Source organism: Acanthaster planci, linkage group LG04 (genome assembly GCF_054643075.1).
Source record: "Acanthaster planci isolate LZ-2023a linkage group LG04, COTS_SCS, whole genome shotgun sequence".
NCBI classification, from domain to species: domain Eukaryota; kingdom Metazoa; phylum Echinodermata; class Asteroidea; order Valvatida; family Acanthasteridae; genus Acanthaster; species Acanthaster planci.
In genome coordinates, this window is record NC_141780.1 from 10,948,792 (window position 1) to 10,976,022 (window position 27,231).

Genomic DNA, 27,231 nt, shown 5'->3' on the forward strand with positions numbered 1-27,231 from the left:
AACGCATAGACCGCCGGTCTTGAGCGTAAAACCGTGATTTTTAAAACAACGAGCGAAGCGACGGATGGCAGCGCGTCCAGTGCGCATTACGCGCAACGCAATTACATTGCTTGTATTTGTTTACATGTACATGTAAAATGTGCTTCCAAATACGTTCACCTTATTTGCTCTTCGGTATACTGCTGGCTATTCTTTTCAAATGTTGCAACCGCATCGTTTTGAATCCCTATGGACCAGATTAAATAAAGAGAAGGGTTTTTACAATCGAAAAATAGCTTCATAGAATTTTATGACTGGAATTAAACTGTGCGTAAATTCCCTACACCGAGGGGTGAATTTGCCCACAGTTTTGATTTTAGTCGGGCGCCACGCAGATCACGAAAACCCGCTGCAGTTTTGAATAGGACCTGGCGGTCTATGCGTCTGTATGTGTGTGATGTGCCCTACACGCCACACGCAGAGTAATTTCTAGCAACCTAAGTAGTTAAAAGGAGGGTTTGAAAAAAAATGTCTGATTCGCGTTAGGGCGAGGGCATTACGTGCTTAGTGGATGGTATACCATTAATTCGCTGGGTTAAATCTCGAATTATCTTGAACCATTTGCCGATTTTCTTATCTAGTTTGATCTAGTGATTCCAGGGGATTCATACTGTGTATTTTTGTGCCGCGCCTCATCGTTTAAGCGTGATTTTAGGGTAGGAAGCCATTGTTCATCCGTCTTTGTTCGCCGTGCGCCGTCTGGATAGTGTCTACGTATATTCTACAGCGAATGCATCATTATCGCATGTATCGAGCAGACTGCTGGATCACGCACACCGGTAAGGTCAGTATTACTTTCGCACTACGCAGTGCACATTAAGATTCCCGTTATTTGTTCATTCCACTACAACATTAAGTACAAATTTATTTTATTTATTGCCTACTTTTCTGTAAAAACTTTGCATCAATGTACAGATGGTATGCTATCGTGCCAAAATCACCCTTCGAAAATTGCACTTGCGAAGTTGTGGTTGAATCGTTTACACATTCCACACGCATAACCGTCACCTTGCGATTTTTGAGCCATATTGGTGATGAATATTTATGAAGGCGCCTGGCTTCCATTCAATCAGAATGCGTGCAGACCAATCGGTATATTCTGGATAAATTACATGTGATACGTGGTGCAGCCATGAGTCCATTAGTCCACTATGCATGCAGGCCCTGTATTGTGTGTCGTACATGAACTGTACATAACATGTACATAACATGTACATAAACATATACATGCATGTACATATAAACATGTACACTGTACATACATGTACATGTGGCCTACGTCAGTACGTGCATGACAGGCCTCGGTGATATTTTTGATGTGCACAGTTATGCTTACTACTATACTTCATTTGCCGTCTTGAGTGATATGAGAGTTGAAGAAGGAAAAGTTTTGTGGTTCACGCAGATTCCATTAAATGGTTGATTAAGATTTAGCATAATTAATGTGCATCGTTTAGTTGGTTCCTTAATTCCCCACCTGCATGACTAAACGTCGAGTTATTCCCTGGTTCTTCTCAGAACCACACATACTCAAAGAAGAGATAAATACATGGTGTTACTGCAATCTTTACTATAAACTCACTTAATTTTCAACATGCTTAATGAACATCATGACAACTGTATGATGGAAAAATGAATGAGGGAAAGAGTGCACACGTACTTACTGATCAAAGAAAAGATTGTTTAACCCAGTCCTTTGACTGGCTGGTGCGTGTGTATGTCGCCAAGGTTGCTGTTTTCACCGGTGCAGTATCTGTCATTTTGCAAGAATCCCAGATGTCCGCGCTGCTCCATAAGACTTGTCTGAGTGTTTTCTATGTAAATGCATCAGAATTTTCTCAGCTAAGTTTTACTTTTTGGGATGTGTTATGGTTATCACTTTCTGATGGCTGTTAAAACATTTTAAGGGAAAATTAGTGTCGTTTATAACAATCCTAAATCCGATCAAACCTTGAAAATTAGGTTTGCGCTGGAAAGAAAATGTTCTCTTTTGCTTCAGCGGAACCTAACATTACATGTATTAGAAAAGAAACCCAAATGGAGGGACTTTATAATTTTTCTCAATATAAAAGGAATTAAAAGGTTTGACTTATTTGAAATTTTGTATCAAGTTACCCTTCTGGATATGATTAGAAAGGTACATGTGCTGGTACATGTACTTCAACTTCATGCTATTCCTTGCATGCAGCACTTTTGCTCAAAGGGCAAAACCCAACATAAAAAAAAGAGATTATTGCATATCCTATTCAGCTTTTTTAATGATTTTTGTTAGCGGTTTTGCTTGACGTTGTACTTTAACTTAAGGTTGAACATTTGCTGGGGATCAGGTACATGTAAGTTCAAATTTCAAGTATTGAGAGTTGGGTATTCCTTCATGTACATGTATGCACGCATATTTCCAAGGAAGACTGTTGTATATCTGAAATTAAAGCCCTTTTAATATTCACTAGACATCTTTTTCAGAATCATTGTTAAGGGTTTGAAAATGATTGAACCTGGAGGCAGGTCACAGTTGTCCTATTTGTCAATTGTGTTTTGCTTTGCTTTTAGTTCAGACATATTCCTCCATGGTTCAGACTTCCTCTTTAAACATGATACCCGCAAGCTACTGAAGAAAATGCATGTTTCTATTACAGGATGTACATCTTAGTTTCTTACAATACGGGCATTTCACAATAGCGCGCACCCAAGACTTTGCAACGCGTTGGCCCATCACAGTGCGCAAAATTTATGGACCCAATGTGCGTTTTGAAAGGGTCAACAATTTCGCGCATTGTGATTGGCTAACACATTGCAAACTCTTGGAGGTGCACTATTGTTAATTGCCTGTATTGTAATCTGCTGTGCAGGGGTCCATGGTCTTTTGTACACCCAAGGGGTTACATTTGTTGTGCCTAAGACCACAAAATGAGCTGAAAGTTGGAATTTTCAAAAATTTTGATATTGGTACATGTACACGTATTTTTGAATTCAACAGAAAGAGAGCTTTCCAATGGTACATACATGGAACACTTAAGGTAAAAGTATAAGGTGACAATGTGACATTATTCGGCAGCTTTGTGTATTTGTTTCTGACATCGTTTCAACATTTGTGATCAGGTACATGTATGAATAATGCTTACTATTTCAAAGATTGATTTGCACCAGGGAGTTGTAAATTAATTTTGGATTTTTTGGCCCTGCCCGACGTGTATTGTGAAAAAAACCACAAGCGTACTCAGGTGGGACTTCTGCTTACTAGTACAGACGTCTTAACCACTTAACCACCGAGCTTGCCAGTGTTGGTTGGCTGGTTCGAATCAGATGCAGCAGCAGGTACCACGAACAACTATTTTAAAGATGGAGTTGCGGCAGGGAGATGTAAATTAATTTCCGATTTTTGCCCTGCCCGACTTGAAATAGTTGTTTGCGGTACCAGCTGCTACATCTGATTTGAACCAGCCAGCCGACACCAGCAAGCTCAGTGGTCGAGAGGTTAAGATGTCTGCACTACTTAGCAGGAGGTCGTGGGTTCGAGTCCCACCCGAGTACACTTGTGGTTTTTTCACAAGCCTTTGGGGGCATACACTGAGTCTATAGTGTTAAAATACACATCGAGCAGGGATAAAATCTAAAATAATAATGCTACCATCAAAATTGTTGAAAAAATGACGTTTTGAATACATGTATATAATGCTATAAAAGATTAATCAAATAAGAGACAGACCACTCTTTCCAGATATTACAAAACCCCCAAATTGACCTCCATTTCAATATTTGACTTTGAACCATCAAAATAGGAAAGAACGGAATGCAACTTTACGCTTACTGTATTTTGTTGTGATAGGTCACAAAAGGCACCTGAGGCTAAATGGCAATTTCTCCCCTTTTTTTACAGGTATTGTTAACTGCACGGCATGCACGGTATCTCTGGTATCTTTTTGCCAGGGTTCCTGCGTTGCTTGTGTAGTACCTGTACTACATCACACATTCTCTAATACACCATGCCAGCATTAGGCTTTAACGTAAAATATTTTTGTGAGAATTTACGTGCAACCAAACCACCCTACGAGTGCCCTGTGAAAGATTGTGGCAAAATATACCGAAGCCATTCTGGAATTGAGTTTCACCTGAATAACTTTGACCATGAGAAACCTGGGGGCAATGGATACTCTTCACCCATGAAGCGAGGTAGTTGGCGGAAAGGACGGGTAACCAATCGGCAGAACCGGCGGTCCCCGTCTCCCTCTGTGATCCGATCCCCAACCCGAGAAGCCCTGACATACGCTCAGGCGCAGCGACTAGTTGAAGTAGACATTGATGGTCTTGTACACAGGCTGGATATCCATGAGACCATTGACATCCTCACTGAGGATGAGTTCGAAAGTGAGACGAGTGAAGAAGAAAAGAATGAGAAGCCTCTCAGCAAGGCTGGGAAGGTTTTGGACCAGACCAAACAAAGGAAAGATATTGGAGGCACCTCTTCTATGAAACTTCCTGAAGCCTCTTACAAAATTCTGGATGGGTACGAAGAGCCTCCAGATGCACCAGACCGTCCACAGGCATACTTCAGATACATTGAGAAGTCACGGGAGGAACTGGACGAAGAGATTGAGTATGACATGGATGAAGAGGATTACGCATGGCTTGACATGATGAATGACAAACGCAAGACTGATGGGCTCACTACTGTCTCCCAAGAGATCTTTGAGACCCTCATGGATCGACTGGAGAAGGAGTCATACTTCCAAAGTCAGACATCCGGTAAGACAGACAACAATCAGTTCATCGATGAAGATGCAGTTTGCTGCATCTGCAATGATGGGGAGTGCCAGAACAGCAACGTTATATTATTCTGTGATATGTGCAACCTAGCTGTGCATCAGGAGTGTTATGGCGTGCCATACATTCCTGAGGGACAGTGGCTGTGCCGTCGTTGTCTGCAGTCTCCATCTCGAGCAGTAGATTGTGCGCTGTGCCCCAATAAGGGTGCCGCATTCAAACAAACTGACGATGGACGCTGGGCCCATGTTGTGTGTGCTCTCTGGATCCCTGAGGTGGGTTTTGCCAACACAGTATTCTTAGAACCCATAGACAGCATAGACCATATACCAGCAGCCAGATGGAAGCTCACATGTTACATCTGCAAACAGCGTGGAGTCGGCGCCTGCATTCAGTGCCATAAAGCAAACTGCTACACAGCTTTCCATGTGACCTGTGCTCAGCAGGCAGGACTTTTCATGAAAATGGAGCCCATCCGAGAAACCAGCATTAACGGCACTTCTATTAGCATTAGAAAGACTGCCTATTGTGACATCCACACACCACCAGAGGTTGAGAAGAAGCCCAACTTAAATGACAAGATTATAGAGAATGATGAAGCTGGGAAGGGACTTTCTGCCAAGAAAGCCAAGGCCCAGTCAAGAAAGAACATGAGAAAAGCAAGGAAGATTCTAGCTGAAAAAAGGGCTGCTATGCCGGTTGTGTCAATGCCATGTATCCCACCACAGAGGTTAGTTTTTGTTTGTCCAAATACTGGTTGACACCAAATACATGTAATGTGGTGACAAGGACCTCGCTATCACATTACAGTCCAGCCTATAAGGTTTATGTGATTTTGTTATATATCTGCATGAGCAAGAGTTTTTACAATAATGTGTGAACTCATTTTCATGTGAGGAAACATCTGTGTTTAATATTTTGCTCTTTACATTCAAAAGGAATATTTCCTCAGAGAGAAAGGTCTTGAATTTAAGACACTTGTCTTGATTAGTTGGATTTTGTGTTGAAACCATTTGAAGTAATGTTAATGCCCCATACTTTTTTGAAAGATGTTACTGAAACGGTATTAAAAATACCGCCTTGTTCAGGATCATTTAAATGGATTTAACAGGATCCTCTAATGTATTTGAATGTCATTTTCATTAGGATTTCCAAGATAACAACCAAAGTCAGTTTGCAGAAGAAGCAGCAATTTGTGCAGCGTTTGATCGGTTATTGGACTCTGAAGCGTCAGTCTCGGAATGGAGTGCCCCTCCTGCGACGTCTGCAGGCCCACCATCACTCCCAACGCAACAAAGACTCGGTACCACTGGTTTGTGTAGCCCCCAGTTTCTTTCCTTCTCAACTAAATTTGTTAGTTTCAGTTTAGTTCTAGATCTGTATCATCAGAAGTAGTGTAGTGGAATCTTGTTAATCCTGTCCTTTTTTTAAGTTGACAATTTTGTTTAATATTCAGTTGTAAATTTTTCTCAAACTATTACTCGCACATTTAATTACTGACTTTTCTGTGTGCTGGACTACTGACTTTTTTCCCATTAGTTTAAATGGTTTTCGATAAACTTTTCAAATTGGTCTAGAAACAAGCATTGGTATCAGACCAAGATATTCTCTTTGTAAGAATTTCATAGCATACATTTGAACTTCACTACTTTTCCTGGACTTGAAAAATAATTTGAAAGAAAATCTTTTTCTGTTTCAGTGTTGTAGTCGAGACCATCACAAGACCATTGACAAGACCAGTCACAAGTGACAGGTTGAACAGTGACAAAGGAATACTTTTGTTGCGGTTCACATGAATAACCTGTGACTTCATACTGGAGATCTTGTGTTGGTCTTGTGCTGGTCTTGAATGATTTTGTGAATGTCTTAAGTGGTCTTGACTACAACACTGCTCTGTATTTTTCAAATTGATAAAATTCTTGTTTTCTTGAAGTGGAAACTGTTTCTGAAATAGATTTGTGATTTCATACCAACTTTTATTAAAGTCATAAGACGTAACAACTAAAAAATCAATCACAAATTTCCACTCTTGTCCATACTATTTTGCACCAGTGTTGTATTTGAGTCCATCGCAAGTCCCTGTGAGTTCAGTGCAAGTCCATCACAAGTCATTCAAATCTAAGCCAATTCACAAGCTATTCAAATGAGCTGTGACAAAAGCATTCCTTTGTCATGGTTCACCCTGTTACCTATGACTGGCCTTGTGAAGGGACTTGTGACTGGACTTGTGAAGAGCCTCGAATACAACACTATGTTGCACACTCATAATGTTCTACTATGTACCCTGTATGTATGCATGCAAAATAGACTTACGTGACAATGGTGGCTGTAACAAATATGGATCACGAAACACTAGATACACGTATTAGCATTGCTTATAGTTATGAGCATTAGAGGTACAGTATAATCACTGAGTACAATCATAGACTATTTCTAATTAGTATCCACATTATTCCGTTTATCCTATCATAGTTTCTGTTGATTTGCATCTGTCATTACTCATTTTTCCCTATAACCAGTCTCAACATGCACCCTGTTGATATACACATCAGTAAAAGTATGTGTGGATGAATATAATATTCAGGTGTCACCTACACTGGCAGACACATCACTGATGTAGTGCATGGTTTGCATGAAGAAGAAAGTATTTTTCTCTTGAAACTGGGGGCAAATGTTATCGTTTGTCATGTTGTATACATGTTACTTGTGATGGTCATCTGTGCTATAAAAATTTTCTGCAGTATTCTGAGTCAGTCTGCAGTGTTACTCATCTATTTAAGGTTGAAGTGTGGTTTGCAGATGGATATCTTTCGGGACTATTTTAGTAAATTTGATGATTACCTCCTGAGTGGAACATTTTACCCAGGGAGTGCTTCTTGAAGATGTAAAGTAACTTTATAAATTTGCTGTAGACTTAAGTAAACTGTTCATTTCAATGTAGGGAGGTTTTATTAGGTTTGCCAATTCAGCAAGGCAAAACCTCACTGAACTGTTCACCTTTTCATTAATTTTTGTCAATATTTTGATGTATCCCCCATCTGGTCCTACCTTTACATGGCAGGAGAACCAGAAAGCCAACAAGTTGAAAGAGCAGCTCAAATACTGGCAACGACTCCGGCATGACCTTGAAAGAGCCAGACTTCTTGTTGAGCTCATTAGAAAACGAGAGAAGCTCAAACGTGAACAGGTAATTCTTTGAGCAATAAGTAATCCCTCCGCTGTAAATATACATGTAATTCAATGTGTAAGTGCTGTTGAGTATTATTTTAGTCCGTGTACTATTTAAGTACATCATCAGTTGAACATTGTGTGTACACGTATGTTGCTCCAGCAAGCCTGGTCCAAGCTAATTTGGCTCATCAGAGTGGTATTATCTCTGGTTTCCTTGGCATGAAACGACTGAGAATATTTTTATTCCCTCTGGACGGGATGCCAGTCCATTGCAGGTTGCTTCCTCAGCTAATGCTGGTGCCCATTTATACTCCTTGTTGGAGAGAGGCAAACAGGTGAAGTGACTTGCCAAGGGCCACAACATACTGCCAGCAGCTTGATTCGAACCTCCAACCCTATGATTGGAAGCCACAGACCCTAACCACTTGGCCTCATGCCCCCCTGTTATGTTGCTCCAGTCAAGTATATAAATCAATATACCAGTTGTACAGTGACTCTTGTGGACAGGCTAGACACTTTCTGGATAGATTTCATACCTTTGAATGAATGTGATCATTACTCATGGTCAAAACCTTGACAAATAAAAATTATTTGCCTTGCACCCTTTGAAAGTGAAGTCCAACATCGTGGTGTGGGAGATTACATATACTGTGGTAAATGATTAATAATAATTGTTTTCCTCACTTTTAGATCAAGTTAAATCAGATGACTATTGAGATGCAGTTGCAGCCTTTCAACATCCTTCTCAGGAATACACTGGACCAACTTGTTGAGCGAGATCCCACCAGGATCTTTGCAGAACCTGTCTCAGTGGAAGAGGTAGGAAACTATTTCCATCAGTGTCATTTCCTATCCTATCACAAATCTGATTTGGAAACTCAATAGAGTGTGCATACTAGTGTCCTCTTTCCTTCCTTCAGATGACCTTTTTATGGGGGGGAGTGTTATGGTTGTCAGATGACCAAGTTCAAAGCCACCCTCCTTCCTTTTTAAAACCACTCCCACCCTTCTATACCCAATCTACAGTGTACCTTCTCATCTGTCTTATTTAATCTTGAACAATTTTTTAGGCACCTGATTATTTTCAAGTGATTAAACATCCCATGGACTTTTCGACAATGAGGGCAAAGGTTGCAGGTCACGAGTACAGGACCATCGATGAGTTTGAAAAAGATTTTGACCTCGTCATCAAGAACTGCATGACTTACAACAGCAAGGATACAGTATTCTACCGGGCAGCTGTCAAACTCAGAGACACGGTATGCTGATGAATTTTACCTTGACGAGTGAGAGAGACGGAGCGTCATGTACATTTAGTTATGACTTCTCTTTGGCAGACACCACTGACTTACATTTATTGATAGTCTGCTGTTCCTCTTTTGAGACTTGTTGAATGAATCCCTTCATTGTTGTTATATTATTTTGGAGGCAGGAACTTGATGGCCTGTAGCCATTCTTTTTCATTTGTTTGATGGAACCTGATGTCTGAAGCCAGTACGTAAAGCTATGATACAGCTAGTCTCACATAATACAGTAGTAGCTTGGCTCTCCAGAAATGAATTAATTGTTTGCAAGACCAAAGAAATGTTAAACTAGAACAGCAGCCTACAAATATGAGTTAATATTCTTTACGTCATTAAGCACTACATTTGACATAAATGGGCTGTTGAAAATAGACATTTGTCTCTTTGAGTTTGTGTTTAAGTGAGATGAGCACATGCTAAGGCAGAGCATGAAATGACGGTTGAACAATGGACATTTTACATGTAGGACCACCAGCCGCAAAATAATGTTTATCCAAAAGGTTACATGTAGGTCAGAGGGCAAAATCAGCCAACAAAGGCTGTCACTTTGTAACTTTTGACAGGGTCATGACCTGATAAGGAGTGTAAGGACATTTTTACAGGATGATCAACGTACGTGATGCTTGATATCAAATGCTCAATGCACGTGTGATAAGATACCAGCAAGTTGCCAAAGATGTTGCAATCTGCTTGCAGTGAGCTGAGTGCAATATACAGATCACTATATTCTTGTGCATAATGCATAGTACATGGACAGGTACATACACCAAGGGCGAAGAATATACAGTACGTTGCATTTGAAAGTTAACGCTGCGAAAAGGAATGGGAAAAAAGCGACAAGATTTCGTATTTTCACTACAATTTTTCCCCCCTGCGAATTTGCAGCCAATCATATGCGAAAGGGACGAACGACATGTGAAACGGTACAAAAATGTGCAGCAAAAATGCTCAACATTTGCCACACGCGCACGACTATTATGCAGTGAAGAGTTCATTATGCAGGCTGCGCTGCGCTTGGGGCCGGTTGGGGCCAACTCATCACATGGAGTGTGGTGTTGTAGTCTAGTTGTGATTTCCTCGGCCGAGCCGTCCGGTCCATGCTGCGCGATCGCGGGGATGTGCTCACCACGGCGAGCCGCGTTGTTTTCTTGGATTACCACAAGCACTCGTCAGTGTCTGCGAATAAATGTTTTCTGGATGTTGAGTGATTAAACAGGAGTCCCCGAGTCATGAAGTCACGAAACACATGAAATGTGTGTATTACAACAAACTTAACTTGCTCAGCTGTGGCGAGATGGGTTTTTTGCCCACTTTCTATTTATTCTCGTGGTGTAGTTTAGCACACAAAAAATCTACAAGAAATACTACTTGTAGTATTTTGTTACCGAAAGGTTTCTTTCGATCGACAAATAAAATCAACCGCTTAAATTGTACGTGTATCTTCATGTAGCAAATCTCGTCTTTTCGCCAATTGTGTTCAGTGTGACATATCAGGTCTGTTTTCACTTGGGTTTCTGATGACATGCTACTTTCTGTGGTCACATGGTAATTGGAAATGTCAGCGATTGGACTGTCCATGAATGGGCGTGCAGTAGCAGTCAGGATGTCGTGGTAGGTGTAGATGCAGTTTGTGCTTCGCAATGCGGTGCGGCATGCACGAGGTCCCGTGGCAGTTTTTGAAGAGATTTGGTAGTATTTTTTGATCGCCGTCACGAAAACGTCGAGATAACCGGATACAAGGTATTTATTCCGAAATCATGGTACATACATCTGCCAATACATGTAAATGTAATTCACATACATGACAACATGTGGATACATGTACACATGTACATGAACGGTGCAAATGTTGAGCATCCATCCAAGTGGGTTAATTTAATGTAAAGGCTTATAAGACATGTAAGAGAGCACTATAACGGCAATCTACTGTAATTCAGCTGTTCCGTGTTCAGTGCTTGTCTCCAACCTCCACCATAGCCAGCTTTGATTTCGCCTGTCGTATTGTATTTTGTTCAAAACCGAGAAACATACTGCGTTGAAATTTTAATGCTGTCTTCCTCAAGTAATCTGAATATTCCTGAGAATTGAAGAACTTTTCTCTCAGACTGATTTTCCTCCACTTTCCATATTCAGAGATGTGCATGTTTGAAACCACAGAGAACAAAAACATCCTGATTTCTGCATGTACATGCACAAATACGACTTAATGAAGAAAGCTTGCAAAATTATTTCCCCACTACCAGAGAAAATGTGTGAAAATCTTTTCCCACTTGTGGGAAAATCTGTGAAAAATTTTTTTTTCCCATTTGTGGGAAAAAGCGTGAAAATGTTTTCCAATTGGGGTGAAAAGGTGTGAAAATATTTTTCCACTTTTGGCACACTTTTTCACAATTTGTGAAATGAAAAGGAATTCCGTGGAAAGAGCAAAAATGTGAAAAAAGTTTCCCATTTTGGTGTTAACTTTCAATCACAGTGTACTGTACATGTACTTACATATGCTGAACTCGATCGTCTTCTCAGTTTAATTTCTTATTGCAGTATCTCAGAATGTGACCCATAGGTTTTCAGTTTCTCTGATTTATGTATATTTTAAATTGTCTGACATTCACACTGCAAAAGCACATTTTCATATGACCAACCAAAAAGGCCAGTCATAATGGTAGAACAGGATTGGTTGTGTTCAGACATTTTGTCTGACTGCTTACTTTGTCTACTTTCATGCTCTGCTAAGGTCATCACAGATCCTGTACAGAATCCAATCAATCAATAGTTACATCAGCGATGGCAATATTACAACCGAAACAAGTGCGTACATGTGGAAATGTTTGTATGCCCCATAATCTATGTTTTCTGATCTTGTAGGGTGGAGCTGTCATCCGTAATGCCAAGCGTATTGTTGAAAAGATTGGCTATGATCCAGCGACAGGTTTCCATGCTGAAAATGCCCCTCTCTACAAGGAAACAGAACTCAAGTTGGATGATTGTAAGCTTGGCTTTTCTACTTCTGCTTGTTTTTGTGTGTATGTACAGGGACAGATTATATTTTTCAGATGTAGATGCAGCCCATATAGGTAATTCTCACTGGTCCATATGACCCAAAGTTTATCTGCCATTATCATAGGCAAAGAGGACAGCGTCATGCAGTTGTGGGCAGGTTTGCAAAGCTTTGATTTAAATGTCGACTGTTGTGCATATGGGGCATTTTACTCATGCGCGTATAGTTAACAGGTACCTTTCATGTGTCTACCGGTAGTTGAACATGAGCATTTTACTGATGTATGTCCTCCACACTGTCGGCCGCATATCTTTTGTGTTCTTAAGTGATGCCAGTGTATTTAATTTACATCACAATATCCTTTCATTTCCTATGAGTATCCTCATAGTGGCAGAATCTGGTATACCTGTGACTTCAAGTATACTCATAATCAACAGTTAACGTGTTAACGACACGAAAAATGCAGCCAGCACCGAGCGCTTAATTGGCATCACAGATGGTGACCACATGATAAAGGATTTGTGGTTATTTTGCCTTATTGTCTAGTTTAAGCCTGGTTCCCATATGATCGTTTGTAATGCAGACGCTCCGCAAGACGTGAAGATGTAGACACAAACGGAAGAGAAGGTGCATGACCTCATTCCACCCCAAATTGAAACAAAATGGCATCCGAAAATAACCTTTTAGATCTACTGTACTGCCTCATGATGCCAAATCTGTACTCCAGTTTCATGCATTTTATTAATGGTCAGCTACTTATAAGACTTGAAGGTTTTCATGGTGAAAGAACTATATGAGTAAAATGATTGTGGTTAGACCATGGATCAATCTCTTTCTTGAGTACGTGTGGTTCTGAGAAAAACCGGGGACCGACATTTCGAACAGTGTACTCTGTTCGTCAGCGGACATGGTGTAACCACAATTGTTTTACTCATACAGTCAGCTACCTAGTTGATCATAAGGGTGTAATATTTGTTAAGCATTAAGGAGAATATGGGTAAAATTGGTAGAACTACCGGTAAGTGAGAGAGACATCGTTGCACGCCGGTCATGCCAGCATGCATGTTGGTGTGGGGATACTATGGCTACTTGACGCAGACAGTCGGCAAATTTGAACCTGGCTCAACTTTTCCAATTGTTTGAGGGCTGCTTTGCGATTGTTTGTGTTGTCGATGACACCTCCATTTGACGCTTCCATTTGTCTATGTTGCAGTTTGCGTCTTGATTCTGTTGCTCTTTGCATTTCTTACGTTGATAGGGAAACCAGGCTTTACAATGTTCAGTGTATGGTTGCCTTGCAGACACTTGCCTACTGCAGTGGTGGCCAATCTTTAGGACATCCTTTTATCGCATGGTACTTTGTCATCTTTTGATCAGACCCTGTACCACACAATTATGTTCTGAAAGAACATATTCATTGCAGTTTTTAAAGAGGGATATACAGTGTATACAGAATTCACACATGGAGTGGGCAGTGAGGTCAGAAGTGTGCCATGGGGGACTGTGAGTGACAAGATGATGGACCAGAAAATGTATTTTGTGGGGCCAAAGGCTTATGGAAATAAGACCCCTTTACAGGCCCAAGGGGGGGGATTGATGTGCACTGTTGACCAAATGTTGGCAGTTTTATGGTACACCTCTGTCCAAAGTGTAACATATAAGAAGAAAGTTTTCAGTATTTTATGACCGAGCTGTTTAATTTGACAATTGACTCATGGGTAGTTTGTCAAGCAATTCATCAGTTAAAAGAATGCTGTTAGTTTCCTTTTTATCATAATGCCATGTTCAGACACTACTCCATAATTTGTATTTGCACTGGGTCAATGGATGTGTGTAGTTCACAATTATGCTAATACCATGCCACATAACCTTAATTCTGCCAACCAGGATGAAGAACAAGCAAGAGGTGTTGTATAACAGTAAATACTGCATCCAATTCTGTTTAGGGCTTTGCACATTGAAAACCAAGATACATTTACATGTACTTCCATGTACATGTACTTCCATACATGCACATGTACATCACTAATTTCAAGATTAAACAGAATCTATGAAAAAGAATGGTGTGACAATTTCACCCTAATGTGTAAGACTGTAACATCGGTAAGCACAAATTGGACTTTCAATCTCCAGTTGATATCGCCCTGTCACCAGCCCACCGTGCAGACATGAGCCTGGAGGAGCAACTTCGTGAACTCTTGGAGAAACTCGACATGACTTGCACCATCAAGCATGGTGCGGCAAGGACCAAGCGTGCCAAGCAGCTACGTAAAGAGATCAATGTTATTCGGCGGAAGCTGGCACAACAAAGGAACCAAGCCAACAAGGCGGTATCACCAGCAAAGAAGGCTGGAGAAAAGAAGCAACGATTATCATCCACAGAGGGGTCATCAAGTAAGACCAGACAACCAGTTCATAATTAAGGATAAAGATTTTTAACTAAATGACTAGTTCTTCGGTTTGTCATGTTATGTTTCAAATAAAGTTTGGTTATCTGTGCGTTCTAATTCCATTGGCCCTTCACTCCACTGTCTCTGCTCTTTTTCTTCTCTTTTCCTGATTGTGTCTGTTTGGCAGAATCTTTTGTCAAGGTAACATGTTACTCATATGTTGCCTTACTGACTGACTGATATGCTGCACACACTCTCACTAACTCAGAAAATGTACTTATTTCCATACCTTCAAATGTAACATTATACATTTAAGTCAGTGGCACTCTGGGTTTCTGTAGTAGCTTATAGCTAAGAAATCATTGATATTTTTAATATAGTGTATATTTTATTCTGTTGATTACAATTCCAGATGATGAAGGAAGTGACGGCCCACCACCAAATGACTCAGCAGAACCACCCAAACTTTCCCCTTCCAGACCTGCTCAAATAGTAGGTAGGAGCAAGTCCTCCCCTTCTAGGACATCAGTGATCCGCCCTTTACCAAGGTCTCCAGGAAGGGGGCGTGGGCGAGGCAGGCAGAGGGTGTCTCGCTCCATGTCTGAGCCTCACCCAAGGAGCGGTGACTGTGCTCCCACACTCTCACCTAATGAGGCATCTGAGACTGCAGTCACACCCAACAAGAGTCCATCCCATTCCTCTGACAAGAGCCCCTCCCCAGGCGGAGTTGGCAGAAGAACTTCAATACTGTTTCGGAAAGCAGGGCGTGGGAAGCCTGCTGGAAGTCCTGGATCCAGAAGAGGTGGTCGCCTGGGGAAACGATCACTGTCCATGGACATAGAGAATATAACAAGAGACAATCGTCGAGGGATCCAAGAAGGAAGCCTTCACATAGAGACTGAGTATGAGGGAAACCTACCTACCACATCTTCTGTTGTCAATGAGAACCATACCAGAAAGAGATCCCGAAGCCTGAGTGCAAGCAATGCTGATTGCAGCCCAGCAAAACGATTGTTGGAGTCCAGTGTGTCAAGCAACCTACCCAATGGTTTTGAAGGTGTCAAGCCAACAGGGGACAGCTTCACTACGTATCGTTCTGGACATAACCGCACCCGAAGCAGCTCAGATTCAGAAAGTACATCCAGCACCAGCTCTACCAGCTCTGGCTCAATCTCTGAGTCAACTTCAACCATGGAAGAAGGCCACCGTCATCGAAGACCTCATGGTCGACTTAATCTCCCTGAAGACAGCAGTGGTGATACATCCTGTGGCGAGAGCACCAGTACCACCAGCAGACATCGTCATCATGGTGCGGGTCCTTACTTGAGAGAAAAACGAGGTAACAGAGTCATGAAGTCAATGTCCAATGCCAAAAAGAGCATTGAATGTTTTTCTTGTCCTTCATATCTTTTTTTTTCACTTTTTTCCACTTTCCATTTCTTCAAAAACACACTTAAAAGATCAAAACTTTCACAGTAATTTTTTCTGCACACTATTCTGAGGGTGACTTAACATTCATGACTGTTACCTTGTGTTTCTTCTTGGTTGTTTGTTGATATCTGGTTACATGTGTTAATGCTGTGTTGGTACATGTACATTTTGTGTGGGTAAGCAATAGTTACTGTTGCCCTATCTTATTTGCCCTCAAGGTAGCTGTGAAACCTTCCTCGATGTGGCAATGATTAATCTATGCATAATGCTTTATTTTGAAGAAAAGGGGACGGAGCAAATTGTGTGTATTGTTCACTGGATTGAAACACTGAACTACTGAACGGTTAGATACAAATTATTGTTTGGTTTATTCCTGCTAGACTTGAACAAACAGAAATGCAAAAGTTTACACACAGTTTTCAGACTTATACATTCCAGAATAAATTCATTCTGTGTACTTGCTCTGCATCAAAAACACATAAATTTGCATGCCAGTGCAGTGAGTTCGTACCAAAGGACTGTCAATTTTCATTTAAAGACACAGCCTCTTTTGTTCCCGCTTGGAGCGGATGATGCTCCAGTAATGAAATGCATCCTGCAATACCTATTTCATCATCCAAAAAGGCTCACAAGTAAATACAATTATACGATTACAAAAGTAGGCAGTGCTCTTCACTGGCACATGATTGAATGATCCACTGCATGAAATTGTTCCACCATTCGTATTCGTATATTTACGGAAGCGATAGGCAACAGGCTCTGTTGATTTACATGCACCTCCAGCACGAGAAAGTACTGGGATTAGCGCTTGACTATTAAATGATAACAGGATGCCTTTAGGTTGTCCCCTTCCTATTGGCTGTTTGTAGTTTTCTAATTGTGACTTTTGGTCCCTACAGTCATTCCAGATTGGGTTATTGGGTCTGGTGGCCACAGGGCAACTCAGTGCAAAGTTACTGCCTCTCTGTGGGGCATCAAGTCTAATGGACTCAGCATTGCCTACAGACTCAGGCATTGGCCATTGCCATCCTTGAGGGAGGGCTAGCTGTCAGGTCCCACTAGAGTGAGGGCTGGCTGGAGATGATAGGCTCACAAGTCACATTATTAGTAATGATCCTTCTGCATGTTCATTGACAAAACTTTAATACTGTTGACAGCTATGTGTCTGTGTTAAATGTGGTTTTTGTGACTGTGGATAGTATGATCTGAATATGGTACATGTACATGTATTTGTTAAGGTTTGGCTCAGATGTTGATTAATGGTAACTGGGATTTGTTTCCATGTACATGTACTGCTTGATTTCTGGTCCCCAAGTAATGTATTTTTTTAAAGTGCTCTCACCTAGTCGTAAAGGTAGCATCTGCAAAGGCTTTTGCTCATGGTTACATACAAATCCAATGGGAGTTTTCAACTCCTTTTATTATCCATTCTTGGTTGACACAGGTAAGACAAGGAGCACAAGTTGGAACTCAGACGAAGATGACATTCCCCTCAGCCCATTAGACCTGGTATGGGCAAAGTGCCGCGGCTACCCATCCTATCCAGCCCTGGTATGTTACCTGTTCACTTCACAGAGAGAAGTTACCAAAAAATTAAGAAGTATCCAGGTAAAGGTTTGAAAATATGAAAATTAATGCATAGGTAAAAGGTAAACTAAAGACAAGTTCTGTATAAAGGCAGAAGGGTTGTCAGTAAATTGCTATTTCAAAATCAGATTAAGGGAGCACGGCAAAACCTTTGACGGGGCCAAGCCTTTAAAAGACTGGTCATAGCCTAAGCTATGCCTCGGCGGGTGGGCCTTTCAATCCTGATCAAAATGACAGTGGGTAGTCCCACCCCTTTGGATGGAGTCACGCATAACTGGCATTCCAACTCCAGAGTCAATCCCATCCGCTGCATTCCACTGTAAAAAAAAAAATCAGGGTGCCCATTGTCGTTCAGCTTTGATGTTTACAGTCACTGTTGCTTTTGATTCTGGCAGTTAGGTGGTTTTGCAAGTAGGATTGGGCTGGAGAATACAAGGGCCTTGCTGCAATCTGAATAAAGATGTCACTGTAATGGCTGTATTTCTGTTTGCTGTGACCAAGTGTAAATGTCAGCTTTTTTTTGGTGGTTTTTTTTTAGCAGTTTTAGTTTGTTTTTTCATTGAAGCAGACGTTTGCCATCCATTCTGCGCACTTGTGAGTTTTTCCGCATGGAATATTTTACAAGCTTAAGCAATAGTCAGCAATTGATCATTTTCCCCTATTTGTGATGGAATGTCTTTCTCATAGATCTGTTTCCTGTCCAAATCATGAAGGTTAAAACAATACAATTGTGTTTCAGATGGATTTAAAAGAACTTCAAACATTGTCTCTTATTTTTTCTGATATCAGAGGAAATGCTGTACATTGGTCACCAGACTTCATCAAAAAATCAAAGATACAAGGAACACATGTGTGACTGTTATGTTGATAGAAAATGTGAATGTTACATAGCAGGTGTTAGAAATTAAATCTACAATCCCAACTTGAATTTAGAACCCAAATATTGGAAACAATAAAAGAAAAATCAGACTGACCTTTAGCAGTAAAATTTTAAAAACGATCATATTCAAAAGAAAGTCACACAGTCGCTGATGTCTGACTGATTTTCGACATCCATGCTTGGCTTGAATAAATAATGCAAGAATCGTTGGAATGAGTGTCACCATAGAAAGGTAATAAATTTGTGGGCTTACATCAACTCTTGCCTGTTTCCAAGTGGCCAGCGAAACTTACCAGTTTGTGGGCACAGACGTACTATAAAATCTTTGTAACTCGAAGTCACCTAACAAAATTAAACCTTACCTTGGAATGTAAGGGCAAACAAGATAATAGTGTTGCTTCCTATTACAATGAAAACAAAGTGACAAAGAGTAGGTGGGAGGTATCTCCTTTTTTTCATGAAAATTCATCATGTTTCATGAAAATTTTTTGGCTATATAAGAAAGGTTTTGATTTGAATATGACAAGCAGCCAAAACTAGAATGTAATATCTATGGTCAAGTCAAGGTTTGTAGAGTGAGCTGGACCTTTTCCCACCAGATCTGACCACGTTTTCAAAATTTCAATTCTTTGGTATTACAAAGAATGCACATTGCATGCCAGGCGCTTGGATTTTCCGGGCATGGACTGTGTTGAATGCCTGTCTAAGGTGTATTCCATCCACTGTTTTTTCCCGCGGATTTGTAACTTGAGGATTGATCTTGACAATTATCCTATCCATATCTGAGCCTCTTTGATCAATTATACATTTGTGTTGCAGTGATATTTTAATGAGTTAATGTCAAAAAAATGTTTGAAAGCTTGTATGAAATGATGCACATAGTGCATGTAAAAGCCATGCTTCGTGCGCCCCGTGCCAGTTTTGAAACCCTGTATCAGTGATAACCAAAATGAACTAACCTTATTCAAGTTGTAAATTTGTGTGTGCTAACGCGAGTTATAGTAGAGATTGTTAGTCACTACCTCCGCTCACACAGAAATAGCTGTAATGAGTCCCTCTCACTCCTACATGAATATTGATGTTTCATTGGCAGCCAATCACAATAACCGGGTGGCCCAAGGATATAACACAAAAGGCTTGCACTTTGAGCCAGACCATATAGCTAGCTACATATCACTGCACTCACATACATGTACAGTAGATTCTTGTTCAGTGTCTGAAATTGAAAGAAGGCATGGAAAGTTTGGCCTGGCGGTCACATCGTCGGAAAAAGAACAATCGGCAGAAGGCAGAAAACGAGGAAAAACTGGCCTGTTGATGGCAAAAAAGTGGAATATAAAATTCGGCATACACAACAAAACAAAGGAAAAATTTCAGACCCCTGAAATAAGCGCGAGGGTCGGCAACAGTGGTTGTTATTTTTCTTTTTCAATAAAAAGATTTAGGGTCGGTGCGATTTGCAAGGTTGGGCGGGTATTAAAGTGGAAGCACAAATATTATTTTGTATGGCATAATGGTTGTAAATGTGATGTCAATGTCAAAAAGATCTCTCGGTTTATTATTACTGAAATATAATTATGATGCATCTAGAATAATAAACTTCACTGTCATATGAAAAAATATATGTTTAATGTACATGAGATAAATAGCAATTGAAAGCATCGGGCTGGGGATTTTTTTAAAGACTTTCCATTGCCGTGGATGTGGATGAAGCTAACAGCATTCATTAAGTAGATTTGTGTGTACCTGCAAGAATGTGAACTCATCTTTCCAACACAAATTGTGTTATGGAGAGATATTTTTGTCTTTAGATATTTTGCATTTGCTGCATGACCAACGAGAATAGTCAAGCGAACTGATTTGGGGTGTATTTTTTATTGGATTTGGGAGGGGATTTTTCTTAGCATTGCTACAGTCGGTGTAAAAAAATTACTGATTTTTGACTCGTGCTCTACGCTACTCAATGACGACAGGAAACTGGTGAACAATGTCTGCATTTCGCTATGTGTAAGCATGCGTGATGCATCAGGGGGAGTGATAACCCTCAAGCTGCAGCAGGAAGTGAGCATGAACAAGCAGTACAACCTCAAATTAAATTCATGAACACAGAAAATACAAACTGGCAAGAGATCAATTTCTGTGAATGAACTTGAAGAAATTTTAGGATGTGGCAGTGTTTTTTCGACTGGGTTTCGCCGTGCTCTCTAACTGGAAATTCTTTTTTCCTCAAAGTTACTCTACTCCATAATTCTAAGGCCCACATAGTAACAATAATAATAATAACAAGCACTTGTAAAGCCCCGTCTATCTAGTAAACCATTCCGAGACGCTGTATTATCATTATCCCTGCACATTGGGCTCACACATCATCAGAACATTCCTGAAACCATCTCAGCTCCCTGGGGAGTTTACTAGCCAGGTGCTGCCATTTTGGCGCAAATGGCTAAACTACAATATCTGCACTCACAGGTACCCATTTACTCCTGGGTGGAGAGAGGCACAGGGGAAAGTAACTTGCCCAGGATCACAACATGCTGCCACCAGCTGGATTCGAACCCCTGACCCTATGATCAGAAGCTACAAACCCTAACCACTAGGCCACATGCCTCCCACATGGTATTGTATTGTTTGATCAATACAAAAGAAACTGCTGCCGAAACAGTCACAGACAAGTGCAAACAAATGGCAAAACATTGTAACTCCCATAGCACTTCATCCTTTTAAGCTGTGATAGGGTGTGCACACCACACAGTACACAAACATTGCAATCTGTCAAGTTGCCTGATTGCTGCCATTCACCTAGTTGTAGCTTGCACACTGAAAGTCCAATCTCTGGCTCTTTGCAGTGGCATTCAACTGCACTGGAAATGTGGCTTTTAATCTAGCCTGATCATTATCAATGACCCCAGATGGAGTTATGGTTCATGAAGGGCAGCAATGTGCTCACAATGGTGCAAAATGAATACAAAATTGCCACACACAGCTTGACATGTTTATTGTTAAGAACATGTAATTCATTTTGTAATTACAGTAAACAAAAAGAAAGACAAATGCATCTGTTTAAAAGTCCAGCCAGGCATAGGAGGCTGCAAATTCCAGCAGAATTTCTACAAACATGGAAAATTCTGGAAGAATGATGCCATTTTTATCTCGAATTCCAGGCCTGGAAAAACTTTTGAAATTTGTAAAAAAGTCATGGAAATTTGTGAAGACCAATTTATGCAATAGATAAATTGATAAAATTAACTAAATGTACATGTTGGTGCATGCTTGATCAGCACAAAAATTAATGTGGACATAAACATTCATTACACTAAAAGAGATCAATGCCAGCACTAAAATGTGTGCCCATTCAGCTGATAAGAAGACGTAATACAGGGGCACCCCAATTTGAAATTCAAAAGGCAAATATGTTGGAGATATCCAGGCTTTGACCGTAATGGCAGCCATGAAGAATATGGATCTGGCATCAGTCTAGTCAGAGCCATGATTTGCTGCTACATATCAACCACATGAACTCAAACTGGAGATTTACATTGTCAATGATCTGGCTTGCTTTTGATATTTTGACTCCATTCACGATATCAAGGTCAAAAATTTCAAGTCGTGACTGATATTGCTTTTAGAGTGATATCGAAAAATCAAGTAACATCAGTACATCAACGGACCCCACATGGCTATTTTTAAGGCTGATAAATTCAAACCTCCAGCCATTTTAAGAATCCTGCAGTGACAAACTAATTTTTTAAAAGTAAGTTTAACCACTTGCTGCCGGGGACTCCGGGATCAGAGACGTTTTATATGGGTGGCCGGGGTCTCCGAACTCGGACAAAGGAAACGGGGCCCTGTAACAAAAGACCGTACTCTGAACAAAAGACCAGGCTGCTGGGCATTACCGACATTTTTCACTCTCAAAAGTGGTGATAATCCAACCTTGTTTTGAAACCGTATACCAGGGTTTGAGGCATTGCGAACGAGCGGATTACCACCGGGGACAAAAGCGCTCCACCACCGCAGCGCTGCACGCTAATCTGGCCCCTATTGAAAAGCGGTCAGCAGTGCAGTAAGCTAGGTTCATGAACAAAAGACAGTTATACAACTCCGCACAATGTGGGCTCTGTTTACAAGGCTGCTGGCCTGGCTGAAATACTCGGGCATCAATGAAGGTCACCTGTCAACTTAGAGTAGTGCCTAAAGATTACTTGGTGCGGCTATAAATGACCGTTAAATGAAATGATGAATTTTTGAAGGATTTTGAAAACGGAAAAAATGATAGTCATGCCGGCCCAGCATCATCAACATTGAAAAATGCCCCGGCATGAAGTGGTTAAACCCTGAATCTGACAAAATGCATTTGTTTGGAGAGGTTTTTTGGTTGCTTTTATCCAAAAGATCAGCGAGAGTAGTGTTGGATCATGTCAGAGTAACCATATTAAAAAAGCTGCGCTGAAGATCATACTTTCAAATTAAAAATGCCCCATCAGTTTTATGTGTGGTGTGTGCCACCAGTCAAGATGAGATAATGGACAAGTCATCAGTTTGAAAATGGCATCTCTGTCTTTGGGGTATCTCTGCAATTAATAAGACTGATTGTCATTTGTCTATTCTATTCAACAGATAATCAACCCCAAGATGCCCAGGTCTGGCTTCTGCCATAATGGTGTCCCCATCCCTGTACCTCCCATGGAAGTCTTAAACCAACGAGCTGTCATTGATGAACATCTGTACCTGGTACTCTTCTTTGATAACAAGAGAACATGGTAAGCCAAACTGCATGATAATGATGAAAATGGTAGAAAGCAGCACATTCAGTCCTCTGCCTTCTAAAAGTTGAAGAGAACAGTTTTGTAGTGTGTTCAGTCAGTGGAAAATATAATTATGACTTCAGCTTCCCATTTTACTTCAGTACATATTCTTTAACTGTACCTTCAAAGTAATGTCTGGCTTCACTATACTTTGGTGACAAATGTCAAGGTAACGGTAACAAAACTTTAACAGTCTCCAATCCAGTTCATAATTTGCATACATTCTATGGGGTTAGGGTTAATAATTTATTACAGAAATTGTATTGTACTTCTTTCACCTAAAATGACCTTATTCATCAGTGTGCACTACAGGGGCTTATGTGCAAGAAGTAATTCATATGGTCACTTTTCCTATAAATAGCTTTCTTGCAGCTTTACCACTTGCTGCCAGGTGCCTTTGGAAACGCAGTGTCCAAAACTGGGCAATTTTCAATATCTTCGGTTTCCAAAAATATTCAAAAGTTGATATCTTTTCTTAATGCCTTAACCCCATCGAGTGACTGTCTGGTGGCTACTCTATCTGACAGATAACATCTATTGATGCCTGAGTATTTCAGCCAGGCCTGTGGCCTTGTAAAAAGAGTCAAGATTGTGTGGCGTTACATAAGCTCCTTTTGTTCCCAAAACTGGCACAGTGTGCTGCTAGCGCCTTTTCAATAAAGGCCAGATTAGCTCATCACTGGAGTGCTGGAGCACTTTTTCCCCAGTGGTAATCCACTCTCACTGAATGCCACAAACAGTGGTATAATCTTTCAAAACAACGATAGATCTCTGCTATTGACAACTGAAAAAATGTTGGCAATTCTCAGCAGCTTGGTCTTTTGTACCAAGAACGGTTTCCGGGCGATTTTCAAGATTTTCCGTTGTCTTCTTTAAAAATTCATCACTTCATTTACACCCACATAAATGAGTGTCTGGTGCTACTCTAATTGGACAGGCACCCTCCATTGATGCCTGAGTATTGCAGCTAGGCCTGCCGCCCAGTAAAGAGAGCCCAGATTTTGCGGTGTTGCATAATTCCCTTCGTTCCCGAAATTAGCCCAGTGCATTTCTGAATGGTAGTGGTGTCTTTTCAAATGCGGCCAGATTAGCGTGCAGTGGTACTGTATTGCTCATCGCTGGCATGCTGGAGCACTTTTGTCCCCGCTTATAATCTGAAGGTGCTGGATTCCACAGACAGTGGTACACCATTTCAAAAAAATGATGGATTACCTCCGCTAATGCCAACTGAAAAATGATGGCGATTCCCAGCATCTAGGTCTTTTGTTCCAAGTACGCTCTTTTGTCACACTGCCCATCTCCTTTGTCCGATTTCGGGCACCCCGGCTATGCATGCAAACCCCAAGGTACCCGGAGCCTGGAACCCAGGAGGAACCCGAGTGTGTATGCACAGTTCTTTGAGTGGCTGTTCAGAGCACTGCCATCCACTATCGATGCATAAAAAATCCATATTTCATTGGTCTCAGAATCCACTGCTCACACAAGCATGGTATGGAACAATACTCACTGTCCATGTACGTGTACATGGATTCAAGTACACAGAGAGGAATTTCCTTAGGTTTTCTTCATAGCACAGTTGATTGTAAGTGCAAAACCAGTGCTGTTTCAGAAAACAAACTTTAGAATGACATTTTTTGCCTTCACTGTTAAACATCACATCTTTGAATGTTCATTTGATTTTTAGTCTGTGGTTCAAGACAAATGTGCTCCCTTTCCTCTAGGCAATGGCTTCCGAGATCCAAGCTTGAACCGCTGGGGGTAGACTCAGGCCTGGACCAAGTCAAACTCTTGGAGGGACGCAAGTCAGCTGTGCGCAAGTCAGTACAGCAAGCTTATGATCGGGCATTGAAGCACCGTTGTAAGGTCACAGGAGAAGTAATGGAGGTGTCCACAAGTGAATCCAGTGATGGCATAGGTGACAGGCCCTAATAAAGTCCCTGTCAAGTGTTCCCCCATTTTCACTGTAACTTTTTCCAGGAAACTGCCTCAACTTAATAAGTGTTGCTTTATCTTTTCATGGGGGTTCAAAAATTTACAGATCTCTACTGGTTTTTGTATGGTTGTATAATCTGAAAGTCTTTTCATGTGATTTGGTAACTTGACGCCTGGCAAGGTTTTTATCACACTTGATAACATGGATTTCAAAATCCAGATACATCAAAAGAAAAAAAGTGAAAAAACAGGGTCATTTGTTGTAGCTTTATAGAGCATTTTCTTTCTACCCTCTTCCAAAAGTGGAGAATTATTAAATTCTGTTCGTAGTGTGTTCTGTCTTTCCCAGTGTCCCAAAGAAAGCATTGTAATTGATCCTGGTAAATGTGCACAGTTTATCATTTTGAAGGTTTGAATTTTTAATGAAGTTAACAAAGATTTTGTTCATTTTTTACAAAGATTATAGAAGGTAGCCCTTGCTCTGTATTAAGGTCGAAATGCACAATAAAAGAAGACTAGGAAATGTGTTGTGAGGGAGAAACCTGTGTGTCCTGTTGAAATGCTGAAACCTGAATGTTTCAGAAACAGATTCGGAGGCCATCACAGAAATTAATTAATACATATATGGACAAGGTGCTTCATGCAGGAAATTATCTCAAATTCAACGTATGTATGTAAATAATTTCCGAAAGAAATAAAGAAATATTGATTAGATTTTTTTCTTTGATCTGAAACTATGGAAAATTTTCTGTGTGTTTATTTGTAGGTTAGCTGTAAATTAGAGTGATTACAATCATTCATTTATATCAAAATCAGTGGTTGCTTTTTTTTTTATTTTCATGTATATTGGGTTTATTTTCGATGTTGAATTGTGGCCAAATGGCTCCAATACTAAACAGGTGTTTTTGATATTGTCAGGAATTGTAGTGTCCTTTCTCAGATATAGATAAAAGTCAAAACCTGTTCACTTACATTTCAACTTCAGTGATGGATTAAAACTTAAGCAGAATGTCTGATTCTTCCTGTTGAAATTTCTTTTGTAATGCTATATAAATCTCTGTTATGAGTTTGTAATGAAAATATGACTCTCATTACTTAGCTCAGCTGATCAGCCCTCATCGCCAGCCTTTCAGCTTTTTGAAGGGAATATGCCCGCATTCATCTTCAAACTCATCTCAAAGCAGAGAACAAATCACAAGAATTGATGAAATGCTTAGAGCTGAAAATCTGTGAGATGAACACAGTGTCCTGTAAAATTTGTTGAGATGATTTAATTACTACATTTTCAGTGTCAAATTTAATGATATATCGTTAATACATTATTAAAGTCTTGTTACAACTTTCATGTTCTTGTTTGAACTGTCTGAATTCTGGTAGCTGGATGATATATTTCCTCACCTTTTATTGGATGAATTGCTCCAAGCAGGCCTGTAAATTAGAAATCCAGTTAAATTAGATGGAATGACTTAAAACACAAACTTAGTTCATTTCCACCAATTATTTCACAGTGTCCATACGTGTACAGACGCAAGTCTCAAATTGTACAGAACCCACAGAGGAATAAAATATTTGCCAAGTTTTCCAGAAAAAGCTTTAAAACTCTAGAAAGGCAAATAATTGTAAAGTTAACGAAATTTCAAATACTTTCTCTGTATGGTCTGTCACTAGACATAATTATAAAAGCTGTAGGTTGGTGAATTAATGTAACAGACTTTAAACACAGGCCAAAGAATATGAGCAAGGTGTATACAGTGTGTACGTGTATATAACACTATTAAGTCCAGTTGTATCATACTTTCTATGCGTAGTTATCTCTTAGTTCAGGTCTAAATAGGGCAGCAACCATATGTGCTGTTTCCTACACAGACAAATTGGAAGTTGCCCTTTAATTTTGAATAAAGTTTTGCTTATGTTCATTGTGAAGGATAAAAAAGGA

At 40.4% G+C, this 27,231-nt stretch overlaps 1 protein-coding gene across 7 annotated transcripts; it reads left to right on the forward strand.

The window, feature by feature from the left end:
- Window positions 1–412: 412 nt before the first annotated feature.
- brpf1 (bromodomain and PHD finger containing 1) lies at window positions 413–27,231 on the forward strand. Of its 7 annotated transcripts, none has more exons than XM_022243657.2 (13): window positions 415–823; window positions 3,017–3,056; window positions 3,917–5,530; window positions 5,947–6,112; window positions 7,862–7,987; window positions 8,662–8,790; window positions 9,042–9,230; window positions 12,138–12,258; window positions 14,404–14,664; window positions 15,073–15,999; window positions 17,536–17,642; window positions 23,176–23,318; window positions 25,085–27,231. In XM_022243657.2, exons 3-13 carry the CDS (start codon window positions 4,023–4,025, stop codon window positions 25,290–25,292), a joined length of 3,885 nt encoding a protein of 1,294 aa, XP_022099349.1. In that variant the 5' UTR covers window positions 415–823; window positions 3,017–3,056; window positions 3,917–4,022; the 3' UTR covers window positions 25,293–27,231. The 7 variants fall into 7 exon arrangements, with proteins under 7 accessions (XP_022099353.1, XP_022099349.1, XP_022099351.1 ...); XM_022243659.2 differs by having other exon boundaries at window positions 415–818; XM_022243661.2 differs by lacking the exon at window positions 3,017–3,056 and having other exon boundaries at window positions 413–823; window positions 14,425–14,664.

What these genes read in the sequence shown, in the direction of transcription:
- brpf1 (XM_022243657.2), top strand. Translation starts at nt 4,023, where the DNA reads ATGCCAGCATTAGGCTTTAACGTAAAATATTTTTGTGAGAATTTACGT. An exon ending in CCATGTATCCCACCACAGAG is followed by an intron (nt 5,531 to 5,946) that starts GTTAGTTTTTGT and finishes CATTTTCATTAG; the next exon opens with GATTTCCAAGATAACAACCA. An exon ending in TTACTTGAGAGAAAAACGAG is followed by an intron (nt 16,000 to 17,535) that starts GTAACAGAGTCA and finishes TGGTTGACACAG; the next exon opens with GTAAGACAAGGAGCACAAGT.